Here is a 25,478-nt window from a genome sequence, read left to right on the forward strand (position 1 = left end):
ACTTGATCATGTGCACACAGCTGATTCAGCGATTGGTGGTTCTGTAGGTCCAGCAGCTAGCTCCACCCCAATCACATACCCGAATACTGAACGTATCATCACTGCGGAGTCGAGTCATTAGGGGGCATCATTTCTGATCTGGCTCAGAAAATAGGCGAAATTATTTCAGCCAGCCTTAATATTGCGCACCAGCCCAGCCCAGTACAGCCTAATGCACCTTGCCAGTCTCAGCATCTGGTGAGTACATTGATACATCCAGTCTGAAGGTGATGGTACAGTAAGATGCACCACCTCCGCCATTCTTCAGGGGCGATAAGAGTGATTTGTTTACTGTGCACGAGTGGGAAGATATGATGTACAGTTATTTGAACAGAATGAAATGCAGAATGCAAACTGATGTCTCTGATCTTATCACAAGCAGATTGGCTGGCAAAGCGAGAGATGTGGTTAAGGTGCGAAGCTGCCCTGGACTGAGTGCCAGTGAGCTCCCAGGTGCAGGGTTTGACATACTGAGACACAACTTCAGTGAGTTGTCTTACTCTAACAAGCCAATGGCTTACTTCTATAACATTGTCCCAAGAGCAGATGAAAGTCCCATGGATTACTGGATACGGCTTAACAAGGCCATAGATTTTGTTGATGAGTGCTTGCGCAGACGTAATAAGAGTGTTGAGGATCCCGTCGCTGAAGCTGTCATGATGTTTATTTCACTTTGCCCAGACCCGAGTCTTGCTATGTCTTTTCAGTTTAAATCAGCTGAGAAGGGGAGCGCCGCCGAGGTCCAGGAGCGATTGGATGGTCATCAGAGGGATCTAAAGAGAGTCTCTTTGAGGATGGAGCACACAATGTCCCTGTCAGCTTGCAACCAGTGCACTGTTATGACTTGCCCCAGTTCAGTGTCCAGTTCTCCTCAGCAGCCTGTTTCCATGCTAGCCCAGTTGCAGCCTCCTGTAAGTCATCTTAATCCTAATGCTGTCCCTTTCTCTCCAGACACCAGCCTTCAGCACATGGTTGGCATGATGGATAGAGTCCTGTCATTGTGCACTGCCTCTTTAACTTCCAGTCAGGTTCATGCGGGCAAAGCTTCAGATTTCAAAACCAACTTAAGCTCTGCATGTAGGGTCTGTAGATCTAAGGAACACACTTCATACTCGCATTGTAGACGTCAGAGGCTATGGTGTCACTGTCTCAGTCCTGGCCACTTTAAGAATGACTGTCCTAAAGCAGCAAACCTTGTGACTCCCTCAGATACTGCTCAGTTAAACGGAAGAGCCCATGCGACGAGAGGGGTAGCATGGGCAATTGATGAAGCAGATGTGCAAAATGTTTTTGTAAACAGCTGCAACTAGGTGCCAGAAGACAAAACCGTGTTATATGTGGGGTCTCAGTGAGTTGTTTTATGCTCCCGTGACAGTTTGTGACCGTTAGATATTGAAGGGGTTACTGGATTCTGGTAGTATGTCCTGCACGCTTAGTGAAGAGGGTGAGTCCAAGCTGCAAGTTGATGGTCTTCTTCCACATCCTCAAGCAATTCCAAGAAATGTGGTCCTGGTTGGCTGTGGTGGCCTTACAATTCAGCCAAAGTGTACTTACGACTTGGAGATTGAAGTCTATGGATTTAAGTTTGTTATTCCCACTCTTGTGGTGCCTGGACAAAGAGACGAGTTCATTATTGGAAGCAATGTGATTAAATGTGTTTTGCAGAAGAAATCGCATGACAAGTACTTAGAGCTTGTTTCCTGCAATAACAATAACTTCTATAGAATAGATAGAATAGATCTTTATTGTCATTGTCACATGTACAACGAGATTAAAAGTGCTTACGATCAGTGCGTCGTTCATTGATTTTATAAAAAGAAATCGAGTGCTAAAATTACTAACAGTACCATAAACAAGCACACACAGTCATACACCTAGAGTCAATACATAATACATAACATAACGTTGTGCACATTATTTTTTGGCAGCATTAACAGTGGTTATTGCAGTTGGATAGAAACTGTGTTTAAGGGTGCTTTCACACTAGCAGTTTTGGTGCGCACCCGGGTTCGATTGACGTCAGAGTTCGGTACGTTTGGATGATGTGAACGCGGTCTTCCGAACTCGGGTGCGCACCCGCGAACCGTACCAGAGTCCGCTTAAAAAGGGTGGTCTGGGGTACGGTTCATGTGAACTCCGGTACGGTTCGCTGCTGATGTGAATGCAATCGTACTAAATCGCGGAAGTGAACCGCTATTAATGACGTATGATTTGATAAAAATGTGTGTTTGTGTGTGTTTCACTCATTTTCCTGACGAGCATGACTGACATACTGCAAGCAGAGAGCTGTAAACCTCATTTCTGCTCGTCTTCAGCATTCTTTAGAGCATTGCAGTACATTTGCGGCAAATGGACGCAAGTGCCATTACGTATTGAAGCTTTAGAAACAAAACCAACGGTTAAAAAACAAAAATATAAAAGTGAGGTGAGCAACGCTATGCATTTTGCCGCCTTCACGCTCGCTGTCGTTACTAAGCAACCGGGTAAACAGCTGCTGCTTTGATGATGCAAATGCACCCCGGTTTGGATCCAAATAATATAATATGAACACATATCCAGCGGGGGCAGGGGGAGGGGGGAGCAATCGAACTCGGGTTCGGTCCAGGCAATCGAACCAAGTGTGAAAGCACCCTGAGTCTGTTTGTCCCTGCATTGGTTAGTCTGTACCGTCTGCCTAAAGGCAGCATTTCAAACAGGGAGTGCCCAGGGTGTGAAGTGTCTTTTATGATGTTCTGAGCTTTTTTGAGACAACGGGATCTGTGTAGATCTTCCAGTGCGGGGAGAGGGCAGCTCACAATCTTTTGAGCATTGTTGATGACCCTCTGGAGCGCTTTCCTCTGAGCCACTGTACAGCTGGTATACCAAATGCATATGCAAAAAGTATATATGCTTTCAATGGAGGCTCTGTAAAAGGACACCAGCAGTCTTTGTGTGATGTTATTCCTCCTGAGTATTCTCAGGAAGTACAGTCTCTGATGGGCCTTTTTCAGTAGCTCAGAGGCGTTCACACTCCAGGGTAGGCTGTCCTGTATGTGGATTCCCAGGATGTGGAAGTCTGCTTTCCTTTCCACACTGTCCCCGCTGATGAGCAATGGTGGAGTCTCTGTCTTCTTTCTCCTGTAGTCTATTATGAGTTCTTTTGTCTTTGCAGTGTTAAGAAGAAGGTTGTTGGCCGTGCACCAATTCGACAGCCGCTCCACTTCTTCTCTATAGGCGGACTCATCCCCCCCGGAGATGAGTCCCACCACTGTGGTGTTATCTGCAAACTTCACTATGGTGTTGCTGTGATGGACAGGGGTGCAGTCGTGTGTGTATAGGGAGTAGAGCAGGGGACTCAGCACACAGCCCTGGGGGGAGCTGCATCTCCCGATGGTCTGGGCCTCAACAGCCTGATAAACTTGGTTCTGTGAAACTCTGCCAGGCAATCACTCTACTTCCCAAACGTGAGTATCTTGTTTCGGGCAAATTGCCTGCTAGTGTTCCCGTTTCCGCAGGAAGCACTGTAATTGTTGAGCCGAGCTCAGCACGTTCAGCGCCTAAAATATATTTGTGTCGGACGAGTAGTAACACCAATGTGGGGTGATCGATGGGTGCCAATGAAGATACTGAACCCTAACCCAATCTCAGTGACACTTCGCCGTAACACTAAACTGGCTGATGTTTCTTCCTGTCTAGCCGTGGAAGATTTCACTGTCATGCAGTGTCTGAGCAGAACCCATAGTGATATTCCTGATTCAAAGCCCCTGGTAACTCACTCGTCCTTTAATGGTCTTTCATGGTCTGAGGGATATTGACATTCATGGATGTGAACTCTGAGATGTGGAAAGGGAAATTGGTGACTCTTCTTGGTTCCTACCATGATGTTTTCTCCAAGGATAAGCTGGATTGTGGCGAGGCAAAGGATTTTGTGCACCAGATCCATCTTTATGATGAGCGCCCATTTCATCTGCCCTATCGTCGCATCCCTCCAGCCCACTATCAAATGAATGGAGGAGAAAGGCATAATAACCAAGTCTATCATTGAGTATGCATCACCCTTAGTGATGGTCTGGAAAAAAGACGGTAATCTGAGGGTCTGCACCGATTTTCGTTGGCTCAATGCTAAAACCATGAAGGACGCCCACCCTCTGCCCCAGTGTTTCCCAACCACGATCCTGGAGGCACGCCAACACTGCACATTTTGCATGTGTCCCTAATCAAACACACCTGATTCAAATGATTATCTTATTAGTGTAGACTCAAAGACCTGAAATGGGTGTGGCAGATAAAGGAGACATGCAAAATGTGCAGTGTTGGGTGTGCCTCCAGGATCGTGGTTGGGAAACACTGCCCTACCCCATCAAGCTGACTGTCTCGCAGCCTTGGGTGGTAATGCACTTTTCAGTACCATGGACTTAACTTCGGGATTTTACAACATCCCACTCCATGTGTCTGACCGACGATACACTGCCTTCACAAACCAATGGGCTTGTACGAGTATAATCGTCTTCCTGAAGACCTTTGCAACAGCCCTGCGTCTTTCATGCGCATTATGCTAAGCATTTTTCAGGTGACCTTAACTTTTCCAGTCTTCTCTGTTATCTTGATGACTTATTGATCTTTGCACCTTCTGAAGAGGAGGCATTGAAGCTTTTGGAGATCGTGTTTTCTCGATTGAGAGCTAGCAACCTGAAGCTAGCACCTAAAAAGTGTCACTTTCTGAGGAAATCCGTAAAGTTCCTGGGCCATGTGATAGATGGTTCTGGTGTTTCAGTTGATGAGGAGAAAGTTAGTCATCTCCAATTTTCAGAAGGAGGACTTGATGAAGGAAAACGGAACCACACCTTCACCAAAAAAAAAAAAATCTGATCGTTCCTTGGTATGGTCCTGTACTACCAATCCTTTATTCCAAGTTGCTCACGTATTGCCAGACCCTTATTCAACTTAACAGCTGGCCAGAAATGCTCAGTGAAAGCTGCTGGTAGACACAAGAGAGCAGGCACTTTTCGGGAGTTGACACCCCAGGACTGGACCCCTGATTGTGATGTAGCATTTGAAGAGTTAAAAAGGGCCCTTGTTCACAGTGTGGTTCTGGCTCATCCTGATTTTGAGCGTCCTTTCCTTCTCTGTACTGACGCCTCATTGGGTAGCATAGGTGCAGTACTCTCTCTGATTCCTGTTGGTGAGGACAAGGCAAGATCTCAGATGTTGCTACTTGTGGGGATGACCGCACTTCTTCATGGGTGCATTCTCAGTTGTCCAATCCAGAGGAGCTTAACGCACAAGTTGCTGTGTCAGTGATTGATGACAATACTGTGGCTGGTGCTGGTGTTAATTGATCCCAAACTCATGTCTCTGCCAGTGAACCCTTTAGGCAAGATCCTGTAGCTGATTTAAATACAGGTGATAGTTACACTACCAGGTTTTGGAGAGTTATCAAACCAGTATGCAGACTTATTGAATCTATGGTTCAGCTGGAAAACTATTTAGTATGGAGTCTGTATTTCCTGTTATTCATGTTTAGATCTGTTTTTTTATTTTTTTATTGCGCTGTCTCTGAAAATACTAGGTGTCATTTCTTGTATTTTCTTATGCATATTGTTTCTTTTTAAGTACCTGGTCTGAGATTGTTCAAAGTGTAATGGGCACTATGTCTACAAAATGTGTGGAAGTTTGGCCAACTTTCTTCATATTTGTATCCCTCTTGTTTGGGTGGCTTTAAATGCTGTGTCTTTGCTGTTTTTAAAAGTGTGGACCATGTAATTCTAGTGACCAGTGTTCTTTTTATATTGTTTAATTTTGTGTAAATTCTGGGGGGTGAGTGTAACAGGAACATAATGTTTCCTGTTAATTGCATATATTGTTTATTAGAATTCACCCAAAATTGTTTGTTTACATACAACTGATATATAACTGCCTAATGGAAATGTGAGTGCTTTCCAAGGGGGTAATCCAGCACCCGGAAAGCGTACCTTCCATAGGGGCAGCCATTGCTAACCAAGCCATCACCTGTTGGTAGCATCCCATTGACTCCCATTCATTTTGGCGTCACTTTGACAGCGAATAACTTTACATCTTAGGCGTTTAAAGACTCCATTTGACCATTGTTTATTTCTAAAGAAACACGATAATGTATAAAAGGCTCCATTACCTTGTATCTTACACTATCGCCCCGTAGAAGCCGTTTTTGTAAAAAATAGGCTAACAATTGCGTCATAACCACGCGACTCTGTCGCATTGTAGAGAAATTACCGTATAGATAGGAGGAGAAGCTCGCAGGCAATATATTTCGCTGTCCATGAGGCAATCGGGGAGACGTGGAGGCATAAAGTCCGATAAAGTCAAGGGAGAAGCATGGGGAGAAGCCCATAGAGAGCCAAAAGCAACGGGACAAAATATTTCAACAACGTGATTTCACTTTGCACAACTACTAGAAGACTTACAACTGTCAGACTGGTCGCTCATGTCACATCTACGTCGTCAAGCTCAGTCTGAGGCTGCGCAGTACGCTCAGCCATCAGGAAGTAGGTGCTTCTAATTGATTCTAATTGAATGCACTTTTCCCCGTCGAAGCCTATGGGGTCGCTGTGTCCATTTCTTTTACTGTCTATGGTGCTTTCCCCTTTAACCCATTTGTGCCCAAATTTTTCTGAATGGTTTCATGCATATAGTCATGTTAATAGTTAATAGTTAATAGTTAATATTTTCCCCAAGTTTTAGTTTTTTTTCTTGAAAATCGTATTTGAATGTGCTGCAACTATAGTTTTAATTGAATTGAAATTTGGCATCTAACTCAAAATAACTGCTTTCAACAGATCAATCTTTATTCATAAACAAATTTATTGTGTATAAAAGTTGAACATTCGATGCGAACTCAAAAAAGCTGCATCTATCTTATCGGTTGAATATGAAAATACAACAAACAACAAATACATTTGTCTTAAAGTGGTGGAACATAGTGCAGAACAAAGTGCAACCATTAAGTTGCCCTAACAGGGCATTGTGTATCAAAAAGTTAAATGAAAATAAATTAATATAAGGACGAAAAAATTACATCTATATAACAAAAATAAATAAATAAATAAATAAATAGTCCCATAGTATTCATTGGCTGACTTTAGTAGGTGATTTCATATAATAATGTAAATGTAAACTCATTACTTGTCTGAATTTCCACATTATAATGGAATCGTAAGCTACTAGTCATAAAAACAATTAGGGTCCTTGACCGATTAGAATGAAACGCATTCATTCCAAACTGGATGAAGGGTCCTCAATATTTTGGCCCTTACAAGACATAATATCATAAAATATGATATTTTTCCCTATCGAATTAAGGTCTACTGTACAGTAGAGATGTCAGTTAAAGGGTTAAGTTATGTTTTAGGTTGGATATTATCAAAGCAAAAAGCATTAAAGACCAAAAATCTTGATTTATTAACCTGTTAACAGAGTATACCCCATTTCCCCATTATATGTACTTACAAGTCATTTGCCCACCGGCAACTATAGTTGCTGCTTGGACTTTTGACTAAGTGTACACAAAACTATAGATCTCTTGTAAGAATTGTTTTGTTTGGATGATTCTAGAGACCTTCACAATTATGTAGATATATATATATATATGTCAACAAAAAATACTTATTAGTAACATGAAAATAACCCTTTTGGGAGGGTTTGCCTTCGTTATGCTTCCTGGAAGTAGGGGTAGGAAGTTGGCAGTCTCATGTGACAGGAAGGAAGTTAATACCTTTTTTTTTCTCTTGAAATCCTTTATTTGGTTGTTTTCTTGCATGTCATTGAGATTAAAAAAATGGATACTATTTAGAAAAATACTTACAAAAGGAAAATGACAACTATACACTGCGGCAACTATAGTTGCCGGTGGGCTTAAATTGTGAAGATGACATCGAATTAATGTCATTTCCTGTTCTGTCCCCTCCTCATCCTCTTTGCATTGCTGATGCACTAGAGAGGTGAGGTTATTTTTGGGCTCTTGTTAATCTTATTTAATCCTTATTTTAATTGTTGCTTTTATCCCTACATCTTCACTCCTATTTCGGTATATAATATTATTTTACTTATCTGTATGGTTCTTTTTTTCATTTTACTCTTTTTTTGTCTTATAAGTGGGAATGAAGCACATGGTAACGGGTGTACATCATATTAATTTTAGGAAACGAGGGTTACTCATTTATAAAGAGGCTGTTTTTATTTGTTCCTCATCAGGAGTAAAAGATCAGCGAAACTGCGAATGCTGTCCTATTCTTCCTAACACACAACACAACGCAGAGAACAAACCAGTTACATCAGCTCCACAACACTCGGTCCTGCTCTGCTTCCTACTACAGTAACGTTAATAATCACATCCATGAACATGAATTCTGCCCGAGTCCTAAATGTAATAAGTACTATATCAACAATTACTTTATTATGTAACTGATTGTAACTGATTACATTGGAATACTTTTCTAATTTCCAGCACTGGAACACATTTTTATTACTTGCCATGGTGGCAGCTCTCAGACAGGTCGTAGCCTGACACCGTGTCCTAACTACAAGCGACACGATAAAAGGTATCTTTTCTGTCTTAATTAGAGTTTTTGTCCTAACCAGCTGCGACGGTGACACACAATGATTTTATTTTAAATTTTAAAAGCGTGTTATGTGACTTTGAATATAATTAAGTGCTCCCAGCTTTACGTAGTCGTACTAAAAGCAACAATAGATAATTTACCTCAGATCTTGAAATTAACCCTATGAAGTCTGAGCTGTTTTGGGGCCCTTTAGAAGTTTTGACATGCTCTGATATTTGTGCTTTTTTCAGTTGCTTATAAACACATTAATGGCAAAAATGTGTACATGCTTGTATTTTTGAGAGAATAATGTTTATGTGTTGTTTTTGAAAAAACAAAACTTTTTTTTATTTAATTAAAGGGTTAGTTCACCCAAAAATGAAAATTCTGTCATTAATTACTCACCCTCATGTCGTTGGACACCCGTAAGATCTTCGTTCATATTCGGAACACAAATGAAGATATTTTAGTTGAAAGCTGATGCTGAGAAAGGCTTCAGACAGGCCTCCATTGGCATTCAGTACATTGACACTTCCAAGATCCATAAAAGGCACTTAAAACGTCGTTACAAAGTCTATCTCACCACAGTGGCTCTAGAATAAGTTTACGATGCGACAATAGTTTTTGTGCGCAAAAAAAAATCAAAATAACACCTTTAACCAACTTGTTCTCGACTTCCGTGTGTGCCTCCACGACGCATGCGCGAGAATATGACGTAGCGCCGGCGTTCGGGAATCCATGAAATACACACTTTAACCTCATTTTGAGAACTACGCCTTGGGGTTGGTGATTGGCACAAATATCGATTTCGATCTTGATTCAGTATCAATTCATATGTATATAGCCTTTAACTATACATGTAAGGAAAAATAAGTTTGGCTTTTTTTAGCACTATTTTAAACATTTCTTGGGTTAAATTATATTTGCTCGCATTCATTAATATTCACTTGTGTGTGTTCTTATATAAGTATCATTAAAAATATTAGGATGTAAGTTAACATTTTTAAATTGCACATTTAAATACATCTAGTGTTTGATCATATCTAAATATGTATTCAAATGCAAAACCTAAAAATAAGCAGTTATGATCTGCAATACTTTTTTGAGCAATTAGATTAGATACATGTATATTTATTAAAGAGCCATACAGGCACCTAATGGTATTACAAATGAAAATTATTATTTTTCTAGCCACAAAATGACTCTAATTTGCCTCTTTGCATTGGAATTCTCTATTTTAACCTTAATTACTACACTAATTGTAATATAAATAAGACAAATATTAGAAGAAACATATTTTAATTAATTAATTGGTCATTAATGGACCATGATTATTGCACAAGTAGGCCTATTTAGTACCAAAAGATCTCCTCAAAATATTCAAAAAATATTATTAAACTAAAATATAGAAAATGTATTTAATTGAAAGGTGTATGGTCACATTTGACCATCAATGAGTATGAGTGTGACCCATTAGTAAGTAATACCCAATGTCTAAATACAAGAAAAACATTAACATTAATGTTAACAATGTTGCATCTCCATCACTCTCCATAATAAAACAATCCTGTAACTATGTTTGACGTAATAATCAATGCACACTATGCTGTAATGTTTACCAAAACTTGCTGCAAACACCTGTACAGTGAAACTGTTGTGTATCCGCTTAAACCATTCAAATGTTTTGACACAGCGCTAGAAGTATTGAGCGCTCCATGAACCACGTAACCGCGCGCGCCACCGGGAGATGAGAGCATGTCGCTTTACTGTTATGCCACATTAGTGCCAAAACGCTATTTATTGTTTGAATTTCGCATTAAAACTTAATAAAAAGTTAAAGCTTAGACTTTGTTTCATATCAAAAGCAGGTTTGGCAATGTGAGAGCGAGAGACGCGCGTGAGTGACAGAGAGACGGAGGGAGAGCAGGGAAAGGACACGCAGCTGAACGAATCCGCTGCGCGTTTTAAATAGCGTAAAAAAAAAAAAAAAGAATAACGACACACAATACATGGCGGCCGGTGTTGATTCTGTGGCGCACGAATTAGTCTATGTGTGGGAAACACTATTAGATATGTGTCCACAAGACTTTTGACTAATGGGTGTTGTTGCCTAGAGTTTTTGCTTCAAACTGATAACTGAGAATCATTGAGCCTACTTATTCACATAACACAATATATTCATATACATTTTGTAAGACACTTTTTCTTGTGTGAATGATCATGAATAATAAAGTATCACACCTGAGAGAACAAAGAACCCATAATGAGCTGCATAATGAATGAGCTTCAGGTATGTGAGAGGGAGAAACAAGACAAAGGAAATATATTTTGTTGTAGTTTATTTAGAATGTAGTCAACAAAGGCCTATCTGTGAGGCCTATATATTTGAAATGATCAAAAGATTTGACACCCGTAAGACCTCCGTTCATCTTCAGAACACAAATGAATATATTTTAGTTGAAATCTGATGGCTCTGAAAGGCCTCCATTGGCACAATGCACGGTTCACTCTCAAGCCCCTTAAAAGGTACTAAAGACGTCGTTACAAAGTCCATCTCACTACAGTGGTTCTACAATAACTTTATGGAGTGACGAGAATAGTTTGTGCGCACAAAAAACCCTAAATAATGACTTATATAGTGATGAGGATTTCAAAACACGGCATCATGAAGCTTCGAAGCGTTATGAATCAGTGAGTCGAATCATGATTCGGATCGCGTGTCAAACCGCCAAACTGCTGAAATTTGGCGATCCAAACTGCTGAATCGACTCACTGATTCATACCACTTCGAAGCTTCATGAGGCCGTGTTTTGAAATCGTCATCACTATATAAGTCGTTATTTAGGGTTTTTTTGCGCTCAAAAACTATTCTCGTCACTCCATAAAGTTATTGTAGAACCACTGTACTGAGATGGACTTTGTAACAACATCTTTAGTACCTTTTATGGGTCTTGAGAGTGAACCGTGCCATTGTGCCAATGGAGGCCTTTCAGAGCCATCAGATTTCAACTAAAATATCTTAATTTGTGTTCCGAAGATGAACGGAGGTCTTACGGGTGTCCAACGACATGAGGGTAAGTAATTAATGACAGAATTTTCATTTTTGGGTGAACTAACCCTTTAAGCAAAAACTCACTTCATTTTGATTTTATTTTCAACAAAACAAGAAAAATATCTTATGTCATTTTACTTATCTAGTAAATGCATCTTGATTTAAGATTTTTTAGATATTTAGACTAAAAACAAGACAAAAAAACTAAGAAGAGCATTTTTTGCAGTGTTTGTAATGTTTTTGAAAGAAGTCAAATGCTAAAAAAACTGTAATATTGTGACACTGAACCCAATTCAGTATTCAGTAAATACAAATAACTGAATAATTGGTAATGATGAATGTTATAAGTAAAATATTTGGGATTTAAAACAACATAATGCAATGCAATTATGATTTCAAAGAGTATAGGGTGAATTCAGGTTGATTGGGACACTTTTTCCCAGTCATTTCAATGGCAACATTTTCTGAATCATTTGATTTTGAAAACGATCAGATACACACAATACTCAAATATCATTTCGAGCTTCTTTTCATTTATGAGACATGCGTGCAATACATGATCACCATCGCTGAGGTCTGCTATATTTGATTCTTATTAAATAAGAAGTAAATATATTAAAAACATTTATTAAAATTAAGATACAATTTATACAAAACGAAATTCACTTTAAAGAAAGGCTTTGTACAAAACAAAACTTAATGAAGTCAGAATAATTTCTGACAAACTCCATGTCTTCTGATATATTGCGCATCAAATGATGCATCCTTTATTATTTGTGTTGTTCACTTTTCACAATCAATTAACACTTCCTAATTTGTCCAAGTCAGGCCAAATAAATCTTGTCTAAACAGTCTACAATCTAATCTAAAATTTTATGTTGCAGCAATTTCATTTTTAAACAGTCTTTTTGCGTTTAATTTTCACAGATGCTAACAGAATAAACTTACCTTACACTCAGCGGCTGAATCCGTTGCTCTAACTGTGCGTTCACGCCGCCGGCGAGAGCGTCAAAGTGGCCAGAAGTCATTCATTTTCAATGGGAGACGGCGGCGAGCTCTGGCGAGAGCGGCGCGTCTTGAACGATTTGGGCGTTGAAATCAGCTCAACTTTATGGTAATGAGCTATGACGCGGTTCGGCGGCAACCGGGCGGAAACCAATGGAAATGTAGAAGTGCTCCGCTTGAGATGATTCCAGAGAACGCAGTCCTGTAAACTTTGCTTCCGACCACATTAGTTCCCAAGCAAAAAATGGAGGAGAGGTTGATCATTGCTGTGGCGGGTTATGATAAGAAGGCGCGCAACATTATTTATAGGCAACATTTTCGCTCTAGAACGTTTGTTTTTCAGCGGGAATACAATTAATTTGCTCAAAACAACACCGATTTGACCGCTTGCATTAATGCTGCACTTCACCCAGGACAGTTATTGTAATGTAGGCTGTACACAAATTAACGTTAATTAAAGACCACGGCTAGCAAACGTCTCCTATAAACTGCATGTTGAAATTATACTAGCACTTAACCATGAACACAAGCCACACCACACAAATGGCTTTTAATTGGTTTATTTCGTTAGCAAACATGTTAAGTGCTTTCAATCTATCTGTTTTTTTGCTTTTTTACTTTCACATTTTAATGATTTCATGAGGTTAACTTATACGGTTATACCCTACTTGTGGTCAGTCTGCACAAAGGCTGAAGAACATGATTGTTTGCTTTGCAGCCCCTTTAAATACAGTTTAAAAAAAGACCAAGCCTTCAATCTACGTCAGAGCGGCAGCGCGTCCACAAATCTTTCTACAGCGTCGATGGCAGGGCGGCCAGAGCGAAGTTTTGACAAAAATGTAAAATGTGTACCTTGAATGCAATGTAAGTCGCTTTGGATAAAAGCGTCTGCCAAATGCATAAATGTAAATGTAAATGTAAATGTAAATGAAGTTTGACGCTCTCGCCGGCGGCGGTGTGAACGCACAGTCAGAAATGAACAGCTTTTCATGAGGTAAACTATTCCAGGATTATTCCTCAACGCGTCTCAACACGATGTAGCTGAAGTATAGCACTACACTTGATGTGTTTATTTGAGTTGATGTGGGGGCGTTGACTCTGGATCGCCTCAGTATTTGAATCTCAATAGAACGCGCGCTCCGTGGGCGTGGTCGCATTAGCGGATAATGAGATGAAAACAACTGACATCTCTCTGTTTTCAAACAGATTACATAAACACAGAATATTTGTTTTCGATTTGATTTACATTATATAAAACCTGACATTTCAACGTTTCTTTAGACATATGTCTCATGTTTGTGAGACAAGTATTCACTAAGCTAGAGTTCCTTTTCTGAATGAACGTCTTTGACAGAGAAGCTGCAGATTGCACATCATGTTTGTTTTCTATATTTTTCAAAAAGCACAACTTTTTTTTTTTGTGACTGTACACAAAAGAAAAAAGACATTTTACAGATTATAATGATGTATAACACCTGAATGATAAAAAACGACAGAGTTATTTGAGTCTCTTTGGCACTGATAAGAAAAAAAGCGAGTCGATCGCACCGGCCAACTCGAGGGGGTTAAACAAATGACAACAAGAATGTTCAAACTGTGAACAAACAAGTATATTCTATGACAAAGATTGTTTTAGTAACTCAGTATGTATTTTTAGTAATGTTTAAATGGTGTAATATTTGTGAATTTGATTATGTACTCCATTTCCTTGCGAGTGCCTTCAAGATTAATTTCTGGTGCTGTACACTTGCAGTGAGAGCCCGCCCACACGCTGTTCTGATTGGCTGTGGTTTTTGATTGATTTTGTCATCTCGTAGTCGGTCACTGCTGTTTATTTTACAAGTGCAAATTATAGGCTAAGGCCGCGTGTCCACCAAAGCATTTTTAGCCGGCTGAAAACGCTAGGCGCTCTGCTGAAAATGCCTCGCTGTGGGAGCTTGAGAGCGTTTTGGCAGCGCAGCGTTTTTTTCAGTTGAGACTCTTTGCTTGCTGTGATACGGAATATCCGTGGAAGTGTTACTAGTATCTCATTTCACAGATAGTTTGTTTCAATATTGATTCTATATAAAAATGCTGATACAATGTAAAGTATTTGCTCTGGCTCTTGTTTTAAAGTATTTTGTTCCGTTATTATACTGCTTGTTGTCATCTGTTGTACAGTATAAGCAGAATGTGGCGGTTGGTTGGTGTTGTATTTGTCCCGCCCCTCCTCCAATGTGATTGGACGGCTGGGTGAAAAATGACAGTGATGAACGCTGCGCTTTACTCAAAGTTGAACATTCTTCAACTCTCGGCGACCAGTAAGAAACGCTGAACGCTCAGCGCTTGAGCATGAAATACTCGCTCAGTGCCTCGTTATGCTCATGGTGTTCCTGTAGCTCAAATAGTAGAGCGTGGCGCTAGCAACGCCAAGGTCATGGGTTCGATTCCCAGGGAAAGCAAGAACTGACGAAATGTAAAATGTGTACCTTTGAATGCAATGCAAGTCGCTTCGGATAAAAGCATCTGCCAAATGCATAAATATAAATGTAAATGTAAAAATGTGCCGCTCCCATTGAAAACAAATGAATACGCCAGCTTTACGAAAAAATGCTTTGGTGGACACGCGGCCTAAGTGAATAGGTAAACGAACTCACAGGCGCGAGCCGTGCGACATGCATGAGACCTGACACCTAATTGCATAACACAGCTGTCAGTCAAATTATGCAAAAACAAATTTTATTTATTTTAGTATTTGAGATGTTATAATAATTTTGTAATTACGTTAAAATAATTTAAACAACTGTTATTTAACAAATATTATTATATTTGTATAATAAACTGGGGGGGCCTAGTCACCCCTGGGCATCGGCCAGCTTTTTTGACGCGCTGCATTTGCCGCCTTCCCGGGATGCTTTGCGGGCGTGTTAAAGTCGCTTGACTCAACCAAACGATACAGATCCACTTTCGCGGTGTTGTGGCGCTTCCCTTCATGTGTATGTTGATGGGCGTTCCTCAAGTTTACCGCTATGGGTGTGCGTTTGAGCCAGCGGGGAATGAAAAACAAATGACTGGCGAGAGACTTCCCTCCGTCTCCATGTGCTCTACTTCTAATGGATAGTCGCGTTGCGTTCAACGGATTCATTTGCATAAAGTTGAGCTTCGGCCAGCTTTTTTGACGCGCGGAATTTGTTCAAATGCAGCGCCGCCTTCCCGGAATGCTTTGCGTGCGCATTAAAGTCGCTTGACGTCACCCATAGGAATAAAGCGGAGTGTGGATCCGTACCGTAAAGCTTTCAGCGGCGATGTGGGTTGATGTAATTGGCAGACGCTGCAAATTTAAACAAGAGAGCCAATCAAAAGCATCAGAATACATAACATTTTCATAAGTAACTGTAATTTAATTAGGCTACACATTTTTTCCCCTCAGTAACTGATTACAGTTACATTTATTTTGTAATTAGATAACGTAATCTAGTTACATGAAACTATTATCTCCCCAACACTGTTTAATAGGCTATCACACTGCTGCTGTTTTATGCATTTTCACACAAAAAAAGGACACAAAAAAGAAAATTGCATTTTAATTCAATATTTCATTTTTAGGAAACTTTGGTACAGTCATCAATTGTCCAATCTAGAATCTGAATCCTGAAGCAATAAAGTTGTGAACTATACTGATGTTCTTTTTTTTTTCTTTCTCAGCAATCTGGGAACTTTACATAAGCTGTAATACTGTTTCTGTCATTACCAGTTATAGGCTATTTCAAAACCTTGCAGTCGCACATTTACTGGACTGAATAGTTTATTATAACTGCATCGTATTCAACATGCACTGAGTGTAAATAAGAATATTGACATCAAACTGGCCCCCCCTTGTGCGCATGTCGCTTTCTCTTTACTCAACAGTCTAAAGTCTCACATTTTTTATTTATCTTTATTGAGCAGATGTGGACTAATAAGCGGACATGGAGCAATACTGGACAGTTGCTACTAGTTTTATCCTAAGATAGAGGCTGGTATAACCATATTCTTTCTCAATTCGCTTTTATCCCGCGAATGCGCCCTTTGCCCCTTTTATTTACGGACTAAACTGCGCCATCCTGAACGCTTCTCTCGTACAGTCTTCAGCTGTCGTCGTATGCTCCCCGCATATATCATCCGCCTAGAGATTTTCGTCTACAGAGTTTCTTCAGTTTGTTGTGAGGCGCATGCAAAAGTTGCGTTATGATGTACGAAAGTTGCATCGGTCGCGCGCGCAGCTCTCGCGACTGCTAATGTGCATTAGCTAGCGCACTCGAGGTCGCAAACGAGCTCGTCTAATCAAACTCTGAAGTACAGACGGCTTTATATTCGCGTTTGACAGTCGGTAGACGGTGGCGTCGGTTTAAAACGACACGGGGAATGACATACGCCAGTGTACACACGGAGTGACCGTTGCTGTTTTGACCACATCCAACCGGTATTAGTACGGTCGTTGACACTTTTGACATTAGCATCAGTGTCAACACGGTTGTCGATTCGGCGCGGATTTGATTACGCTGTTATTGTGATTTGTATTCGCGTGGCTGAAGGGTAACGTTAACTTGTACTGGAGTTTTTCTGTTGTTGTTGGAGGGGCGTTTACCGTGTTGAAGCTAGCAGCAGCTTTTTGACGGGTAGATCACGGGCTGTCGGGAGTTTGACAAGCTGAGCAGCTTATGTAATGCTGGCGATTCCCCGCTCGACCTCAAAAGACGAATAACAACGAGTATTCAGAGCGCGGTTAAGTTTATTTCGCGACACGAGTTGTATGCGTCGTCATTACGGCGCATTTACGTTAGTTGTTTTTGCGACTCGCCGCCGTCGTTGGAAAAACTGTCGAAAGCTGCAGCGCGTCTTGTAAAATCTATTGACCATGCGGGAAGTTAAACGAGAAACTATCGCGAACACCATCTAAACGCATGAACAGCTTTGGACTTGGTATAGAAATGCATTTTTCTACATAAAACGGTAAGTCTGTCTCATGTACTTGGGGGTCATTTGCTTTCCATGCGTGGTGAATGCAGAGTGCAATTTTTTTTTCCAAAATGACATACCTTCTGCACATATTTGTCTTGTTTTAATGCATATACACCTTACATTTTCGAATAACAGCCCATATAGCTGTTCCTATAGCTCCTGGATTGTTAAAAAGCTTCTTGCTACCTTTAAAATTTGCGTCATTTGGGCACTCCAAGCCATTTTTTACTTTTAAACCACGTCTGTTAGTTTTTCATTCTCGTTAAGTAATTCAGTAAGTTACATATTGGCATTCTGTTTGACAGTTGTGTTTGTTTAGCAAGCTTTAATGTACATTAAAGAGGTTTGTCAGACTGAAGTTCATTTTAGCTGTAGTAGCTAAGCTCAACTGACAGGTGGCAGCACTGCGGTGCATCGACTAATGCATTTGGAGGATTTGCACGAGTTTTAATGTCTCTACGTGCCTCAAGCCTTCATTATCTGAGCAAACAATCGCCTCATCAAGCTCCATTTTGTGGGATGAGTTTGAATGCTTTGCAGTAGTTTTATAAAACGACAGCATTTATTACTGCTGTAATGCACTATTGATTCAAATAAGTTGTCCGGAGAAAAAAAAGGGTCACAGACAACTTGAATGCTTGTTTAGCTGAAAAGACTGCGTAACCGATTCATTATATCACCTCAAAGACACTTGCTTTTGTGGCAGCATATGGATAGAAATGTAGTTTCATATTATAATGTAGTTTCATTCTGTTGAGGAACTTTAGGTGAGATTTTAGTCAAAGTCTGAATCTGTAATATTGCCTTGGTGCACAACAATCTTTTTCCTATAAAAACGTAGTTATTTTATTTAAACGTGTAAAACACTACAATTTTTACATTTTTTCATCAAATTAACTAAAGTCTGCCCTTTTCATCTTTCTCTTTATGCAACAGGATTGAGATATGGATCGTGGACTGAAACGCAGCAGTAACAATGCTGAGAATCTAACTTTTGGGGAATGTATTGAGAGAGGCCTCGTGCCGGAAATAGGTGTCAGCGTGCCCGCTTTAAATACATCAAAAGATTTCTCAAATGGACAGAGTGGTAGTGACGTTGAGAGAAGCCTGTCTATGGTAGATCCATCCTTAATGGGACGTAACAGACAAGAACCAGATGCTAAAGCATTTAAACCCTTCAGAATGCAGCACCAGCAAAAGCTAAAAGAGCCCCTTAGTCTCAACATTGGGGAGAACTTTTCACTCTTGGACGAGAGCATTGCAGACTTAAATCGTGGCTCTGGCGCCCAGGCCCCGGACACTTTTACAGTGAAAATGGAGGAATTGTCCCCCATGGAGAAAGACAGACTGGACTTTCCGCCCTATGGCCAAATGGAGAAGGAAATGGATGGTCACGAAAGGGTTATTGGAGACAACACCATGGACATCCTAAAGGATCTGGACTTACCCGACTCGCTCACGGACCTGAATGAGTTCTACGTTTCCGACGAGGCTGCCTTTCTCTCCTCGCTGGCAGTGGATGATGCCCTGTTGGCGGAAAGCAACTTGCTGAAGGATACCAGCCCTGTTGTCACTGGCAACAGTGCAGCCTGTACAAATGTGAACGGCACAGGGAAACGGCAGCAGATGGTGGAAGCCAGTGTCAACATGCCGGTCATAAAGACGGAGAAAGAGACGGACTTTATCCAGCTTTGCACACCGGGTGTCATCAAACAGGAAAACGAGAGGCAGAGCTACTGTCAGATGTCTGGGATGGGTGGGTCTCACGGTGGGCCCACCACATTGGGAGATATGGGCGGACAGGGATATCACTATGGAGCCAACACCCCCTCACCTGTGAATTTACCAGATCAGAAACCTCTGTTCGGCCTGTTTGCTTCCCTACCCACCTCAATCGACGGCTGGGTTCGAGGAAATGGATATGGAGATTCCTCTGGGATGCAGAGAGCCAATGAGACCGTACTTCCGTCCACCTATCCATACAGCAGGTAGGAATGACTTTTAAAGGCTGTAGTGAGCAGCTTTATGATGGTTATGAACGATGATATGGATAAACAGGTTGTGCACATTATTTTGCCCGGTTCCTATTCTCATAAAACATTTTTAAAATGGTGATTTCCAGGTATACATTATACATTATACATTTTGTAGATTATACATTATACATTTTGTAGATTATACAGTATACATTTTGTAGTTATGCTGAACTGTAAAATATTTCATCAGCTGATGAAATGATGGGAAATCCTGCCCTATAGACATGCCCACTATGGGACAACATTTCTACATCATTGAAAAGGGAATATTAAAGAGCACCTATCATGGAATTTTGAAATGTACCTTTCATGTAGTGTGTAACATAGATCTAAGTGAACAAAAACATCCTGCATAGTTTGAAATATGACCGTATATATAGTTATTTTCTTTCAAAAGTAAGAGTCGACTCTGAGTCATTTTTAAGAATCGTTAGAAGACCGAAGCTTTTTCTCTGACTAGATGACGTCAACTTGTCAAGTTATTTGAATATGATACGCCCACTTATTGCGCTCCAAGCAACAGTGAAAACTAGAAAACATCATGGCCACGAGACGCTGTGTTCTGAAGTGCGAACTTTTTTCATCTGCCCAAGGATGAGCATTTGAAGACAAACCATACATCGTCGCGATTGAGTGTTTATTAGTCTTCAAATGTCTGCATGTTTCGCAATCTCAGGAAGCTTTTATTATGGACTTTTATTATGGCACATGGTATCTTCTTCGTCTGTCTGTACCATATACGGACTACATGTGCACAGAGCGACCTCCGGCTGCTAGGATGAATTGAAAACAACACATAAGAGACTCAATCGCTCATGATTAGGCTATCTGCGCATTTTGAGGAATTATTGAATAAAAAAATACTCCTCTGTTTAGAAATTTGACACAGACATATGAGAATCTATCAATATGTCTCCTCATCTGCACACTTTTGAACTAAAAGCCCTGAGGGATGTTGATTTGTCGCGAGTCTTCGTGAGGAGAATAGAGGAGTTTTTTTATGAATGAGATCAGTTGAGGCTCATATTACAATCGAACGGTACCGACGCGGTTTTCATATTCATAACTCCTGACACATATTAACAAATTACTGTCACTATAAGACTTTGATGGGCGTTCCGTTTCCGAAAATATCTGCACAGACTATACCAATCACAACTGACTGGGTCATCTGACCAATCACCGCAGATTAGCGTCACGTAAAAGCGGGGTTTTGAAAAGTGAATCAATAAAGGAATCATTTGAGAATCGCTGTCAAAACAGGTAAAAATAAATGCATATTATAAGAAAACTAAAGTCTTTTTTGTCATTGCATGCATGCAAAACTGTTGTTGGGGACTTCTAAAACAATATTTGGAACATTTTAAATGCCATGATAGGTGCTCTTTAAAATTGATTGACTAGTTTTTTTTTATAGTGAATATACACTAAAATGTTTCACTTGCTAAAAATAGCATTTTGTGCATTAAGTGTGGAAGTCCTTATTTCATTGTGATGCCTTGTAGTATTCTTCGCAAAACTGGCCACGAAACTTCTCCTAACTGCATGGTATTTGATAAAGCTGTTGTTTGCAGCTTTAATTAGTTTGAGCAGAGCATGTGCCGGTTGGCTTCTTCTCCCAGGAGCCCATGTGTGCTGATCTGTATTGGTGCGGTGCCTGTCCAAAGCAAACACACGGGCCCCGTGGAGCTCCCCTCGGCCCACAACGGCACACATGCACTCCTCTCTGAGCCTGGTTTCAGGAGGCTTTAAGCATCAATAAACTCACAGAGTGGAACACTTGACCGCTGTTGCTGGAGCTTGCGATATTGTTTTTCGGTGAGTGTGGAGAGGACTAGAAGCCATGAGTCATTATGTCTTAAAATTCCCTGAGCACTGGAAATTATATACAAGTGTGTCTCGAGCAATATCACTGTGCTATTTGGGGTTGAGTTTTCAGATGAAATGAATAGTGGCGTTTTACGGCAAACCTCCTAGATTTAGATGTGAATTAATACGCTCTGGTAGACTTTTCATGACCTCACGGTTATGCTTTTGTTCATGTGTCTGATCTGTATCAATAGGTTTGTTGAACTGATAAAGGTAAAGCATGAAAGTTTTTCCCATCCAACTTGAAGAAAAAGAAAAACTGTTAAACTTTTCCCATTGGCCGTCCTGAATGTTAATCTGGCAGTCTACTTAGAAAGTTAAATTAGAGATATCTGGGTCAGCATGACTCTGCCACTAAACCAAAGTTTTGTGCTGTGTTAGTGGAAACTTATCAGTGAAATTTCATCTGACACATCTTGGATATTTTCACAGTTTTTACTTGGGCGTTGAATCAATATTCCTCAAACATTCTGGTTATAGTAAATCTCTAACACTGCAACTCCATTCAAACGTTTCATCTGCCTTAGATGTGCTATTTTGCTGTTGTTTTTCATAGACTTTGTTCTTAGGAAGATTTTTAAGAGTCTGAAAATGTCCCTGATGTACACTTCAAAACGTAACCAGCAGTGATGCCTGCATCATAATATTTGCACACTGAATTACAATTGGTCTTTCTTGCACCAGTTTGTGTGTTGGGCTGTTATTGGTGTTCTTCCCTGCATATTTAACCATTTATAGCTGTCTTTACACTGCATGTTTTGTTCGCAGCAACAGACACAAGACATGCTCTGACCAAGGTTATTATAGTTTTGCATTTTTAAATGAGTTTTTATTTTATTATCGTTTTCGATTTTGCAACAAATTTCAGTTTCGTTTTAGTTAGTTTTATAAATTATTTTGCTAGTTTTAGTTTAGTTTTTATTTTGTAAACACATTTCTATTTAGTTTTTATATGTTTCGTTTCAGTTTTAGTTTTAGTAATTATAGTTTAGCAGAGTTACCAGAACGAAGTGTAGAGACCAAATCAAGATTTTTAATTTCAGCAAAGTTTAATGTTTGCACCGATTAGAGTTTACTCTTATGCAGACATCTTAATAATATAAATAAATTAATGGAATACAGATTGTTTTATTTAATGCCATGTCAGCAGCTAAGGCTATATTCATGACAAAAATTGAATTACAAAAATACAAATTTCATATAAATACAATAAAACCAAGCAAACAAACACGTCATATACAAGATTTTTTAATTTTTTTTAAAAGAACTTATGATAAAAAAAATTCAAAACCTTTTAATGCATAATCTTACTAAATAAGTTCTTAAGTGACATAACTTGATAAAAGAGCATTCTTGTTTTAACCCAGGACAGTCCAACAAAACATGTTTAACGGAGAGGGGAATCTTACAAAACATGCATAAAGTTGGGTCTTTACCTTTAAGCAATAAAGCCTGAGTCAAACTATGACCTATACGACAAAAAATGGTCTGAGATTGAACAAAGAACCAAATAAATGCAACGTAAAAATATGAAAGTAAAAATTATAAATTCCAGACAAACTCATTCATATTAAAGATGAAATATTGTTAAACAAAAGCTTATTTTTAAAGATTATTTCTTCAATAGTACAATGTAGGCTAGACAGTATACGTAAATACGTTAATGTTTTTTGACCAATAATTTTAGTCTTAGTTTCAGTTTTCGTTTACGAAAATAACCTTGGCTCTGACAACAGCAAAGCGACTCTGATGCGGTATTTCATTTACACAAAGCCAAAAAACTAAACTATTTTTAATAAAGGCCTTCTGAAGTGAATCGATGCGTTTGTGTGAGAAAAATATCCACATTTAAAATGTTATTAATAAAACAATTAGCTTCCAGTAGACAGGGAAAGAATAACAACTGAACTGACGCATGCGCAGAGGTCTCATATTACTCGATCTCATATTACTGATATTATTTATATATAAGCTTACATGCACTTTTGTGACCAGTCAGGTTCTTTTGCATTACATTGGGCTTAAAAACATATTGATGTTTTGATTATAATTGATGCAATTAAAAGTGCTGTAGGAGATCTGGTTAAATGCTAACTTAAGAATGATAGCATTGAAAGCGTAGGATCCCACCCTCCCTGCAAATGGCCGTCCAAAGCCACGCCTCCTGAAAGCATGAACGCGCACAGCCCAGAAGACCAGATTATTCAGGTTTTTTTTAAAACGGAATTCGATAGAGCACTTTTTTGGTTTGTTTAGCTAGCAAACCTTGTCACTGTAAAAGGTGCGTTAGGACTGTTAGGAGTTAGGAGTGTTAGGACACTGCAGGTTGCACGTTGTGTTCAATATCTGCACACTAGACGAATTGCAGATGAGCAGGTAACTGTAGAACGTTGTTTATTAACTTGTTAGAAGGCCACTTGTTGTCAGTTCTGAAGAAAGGTCAGATTGTTGTTGCTGCTTGTCTGCCATTCTCGCTCTGTCTGGTGAACTCGCTGATGATGTATAATGTCTGCGTGAACTGGCTGCGCAGTGGTATGCAAACACACATTGACCGACAGGGAACACGTGCTATAGGATCGTTTGACGATATATTTATAAAAATACATTTAGGCTTAAAAGAGCGATTGCTATCAGGATATGAGGAGACTTTCAACCAGCATAACAAACAGAAATTCTGCAGAGAATCACCTACAGCACCTTTAATGCCCTTATATTTGTTTTATGAACGTTAAAGTATTATACACTTTTCTTAACAGACACTTATGCTTTTTCATTGCTTTGAATAAGAAATATATAATTCAAACATTAGTAATATTTAAATAAGAAATTCTGCCAAAAAGTAATTTAACTAACTTATTTGAGTGAATAAGCATAAGTGGCATCAAAGCAAGCAAATCTCTAATAATATTACTTCAGAAAAGTCATAATCATAATTTATTATTAATTACAGGAGTCCTTTAATGTACATATGCAGTGCAACTAGAAATTTTGGCCTAATATTTAAAACCGCAATCACTTCAAACAGTGCGAGTGAGTAATGTTTGACTTGGACTTAGATTTGTTAACTTTTCAGCTTTCCTAAATCCCACCTTTGATCATCTGTAATGCCATACCAACATTGTTTCTCAGGTTTGTTTCAACTTGTTTTCCAATCGGAGAATCAATGGAATTTCCAACAGCAGGCCTTAATTCTAGTAGCTCTCTCTCACACTTCAGCAGAAAGACATATATCTTGTCCATACCGGTCTGTTCTGCTCTCTTTCCTGTGGGCAAAATACTGGCAAGTTTGTTGCTTCTCTTCACGTTGACAGTGGGTAATGCAGTAACACAGCGCTCTCAGACTGCACTTCATTTGGATATTAATTTTCCCCATATGGAAGTTCTCTGGAAAGGTCAAAGACAGTCAATGAGTCAAACTGTAGTTTATAGCTGTTGCAATTCTAATAAATAAAAATCTAGGACTGGATCAATTTAAATGATATCTCTGCATTTTATAATAATCAGTCGAACTTGACTCCATAGAATATTATAGGGTATACATTACAGGTCTACCAATATCAATATGAAAACGAAGACAATACATTTTTAAATGACAGAACAAATTAATTAACTTATTTTTAATGTATTGAATACTCTTTGTTACAAAAAAAAGTTACCTAAGAGGGGAATGAGACGCTGCATTTTGTTGTTGACACTATGAAGAACACCATTAGCGCGGCCAGTTTCTGAAGTAGGGATGTCACAATGCCAAAAATCTAGTATTTGATACCACCAAAATAACAATAATACATATATAGGCATGGGCACGGTATGAGATTTTGACAGTATGATAACCTTAAAGGGGTGGTAAAACACATTGTTTTGAAGGCTTGATTGTGTTTGTGGGGTGCACTGTAACATGTGTTCATGCTTCGTTTTAAAAAAAAATAATTATTTTTCATA

At 39.5% G+C, this 25,478-nt stretch overlaps 1 protein-coding gene across 2 annotated transcripts in view; it reads left to right on the forward strand.

The window, feature by feature from the left end:
* Window positions 1-16,508: 16,508 nt before the first annotated feature.
* Window positions 16,509-25,478, forward strand: part of LOC307136778 (glucocorticoid receptor-like) — a 107,523-nt gene continuing 98,553 nt past the window's right edge. The window contains exons 1-2 of one of the 2 annotated variants that reach the window (XM_079834048.1): window positions 16,509-17,622; window positions 18,568-19,619. In XM_079834048.1, the coding sequence (XP_079690174.1) occupies window positions 18,577-19,619 (1,043 nt within the window). In that variant the 5' untranslated portion in view covers window positions 16,509-17,622; window positions 18,568-18,576. The remainder of the gene's footprint in view (window positions 17,623-18,567; window positions 19,620-25,478) is intronic. The other variant, XM_079834049.1, reaches the window with a different exon arrangement.

The sequence above is a fragment of the Gobio gobio genome, assembly GCF_949357685.1.
Source record: "Gobio gobio genome assembly, chromosome: 14".
NCBI classification, from domain to species: Eukaryota; Metazoa; Chordata; class Actinopteri; order Cypriniformes; family Gobionidae; genus Gobio; species Gobio gobio.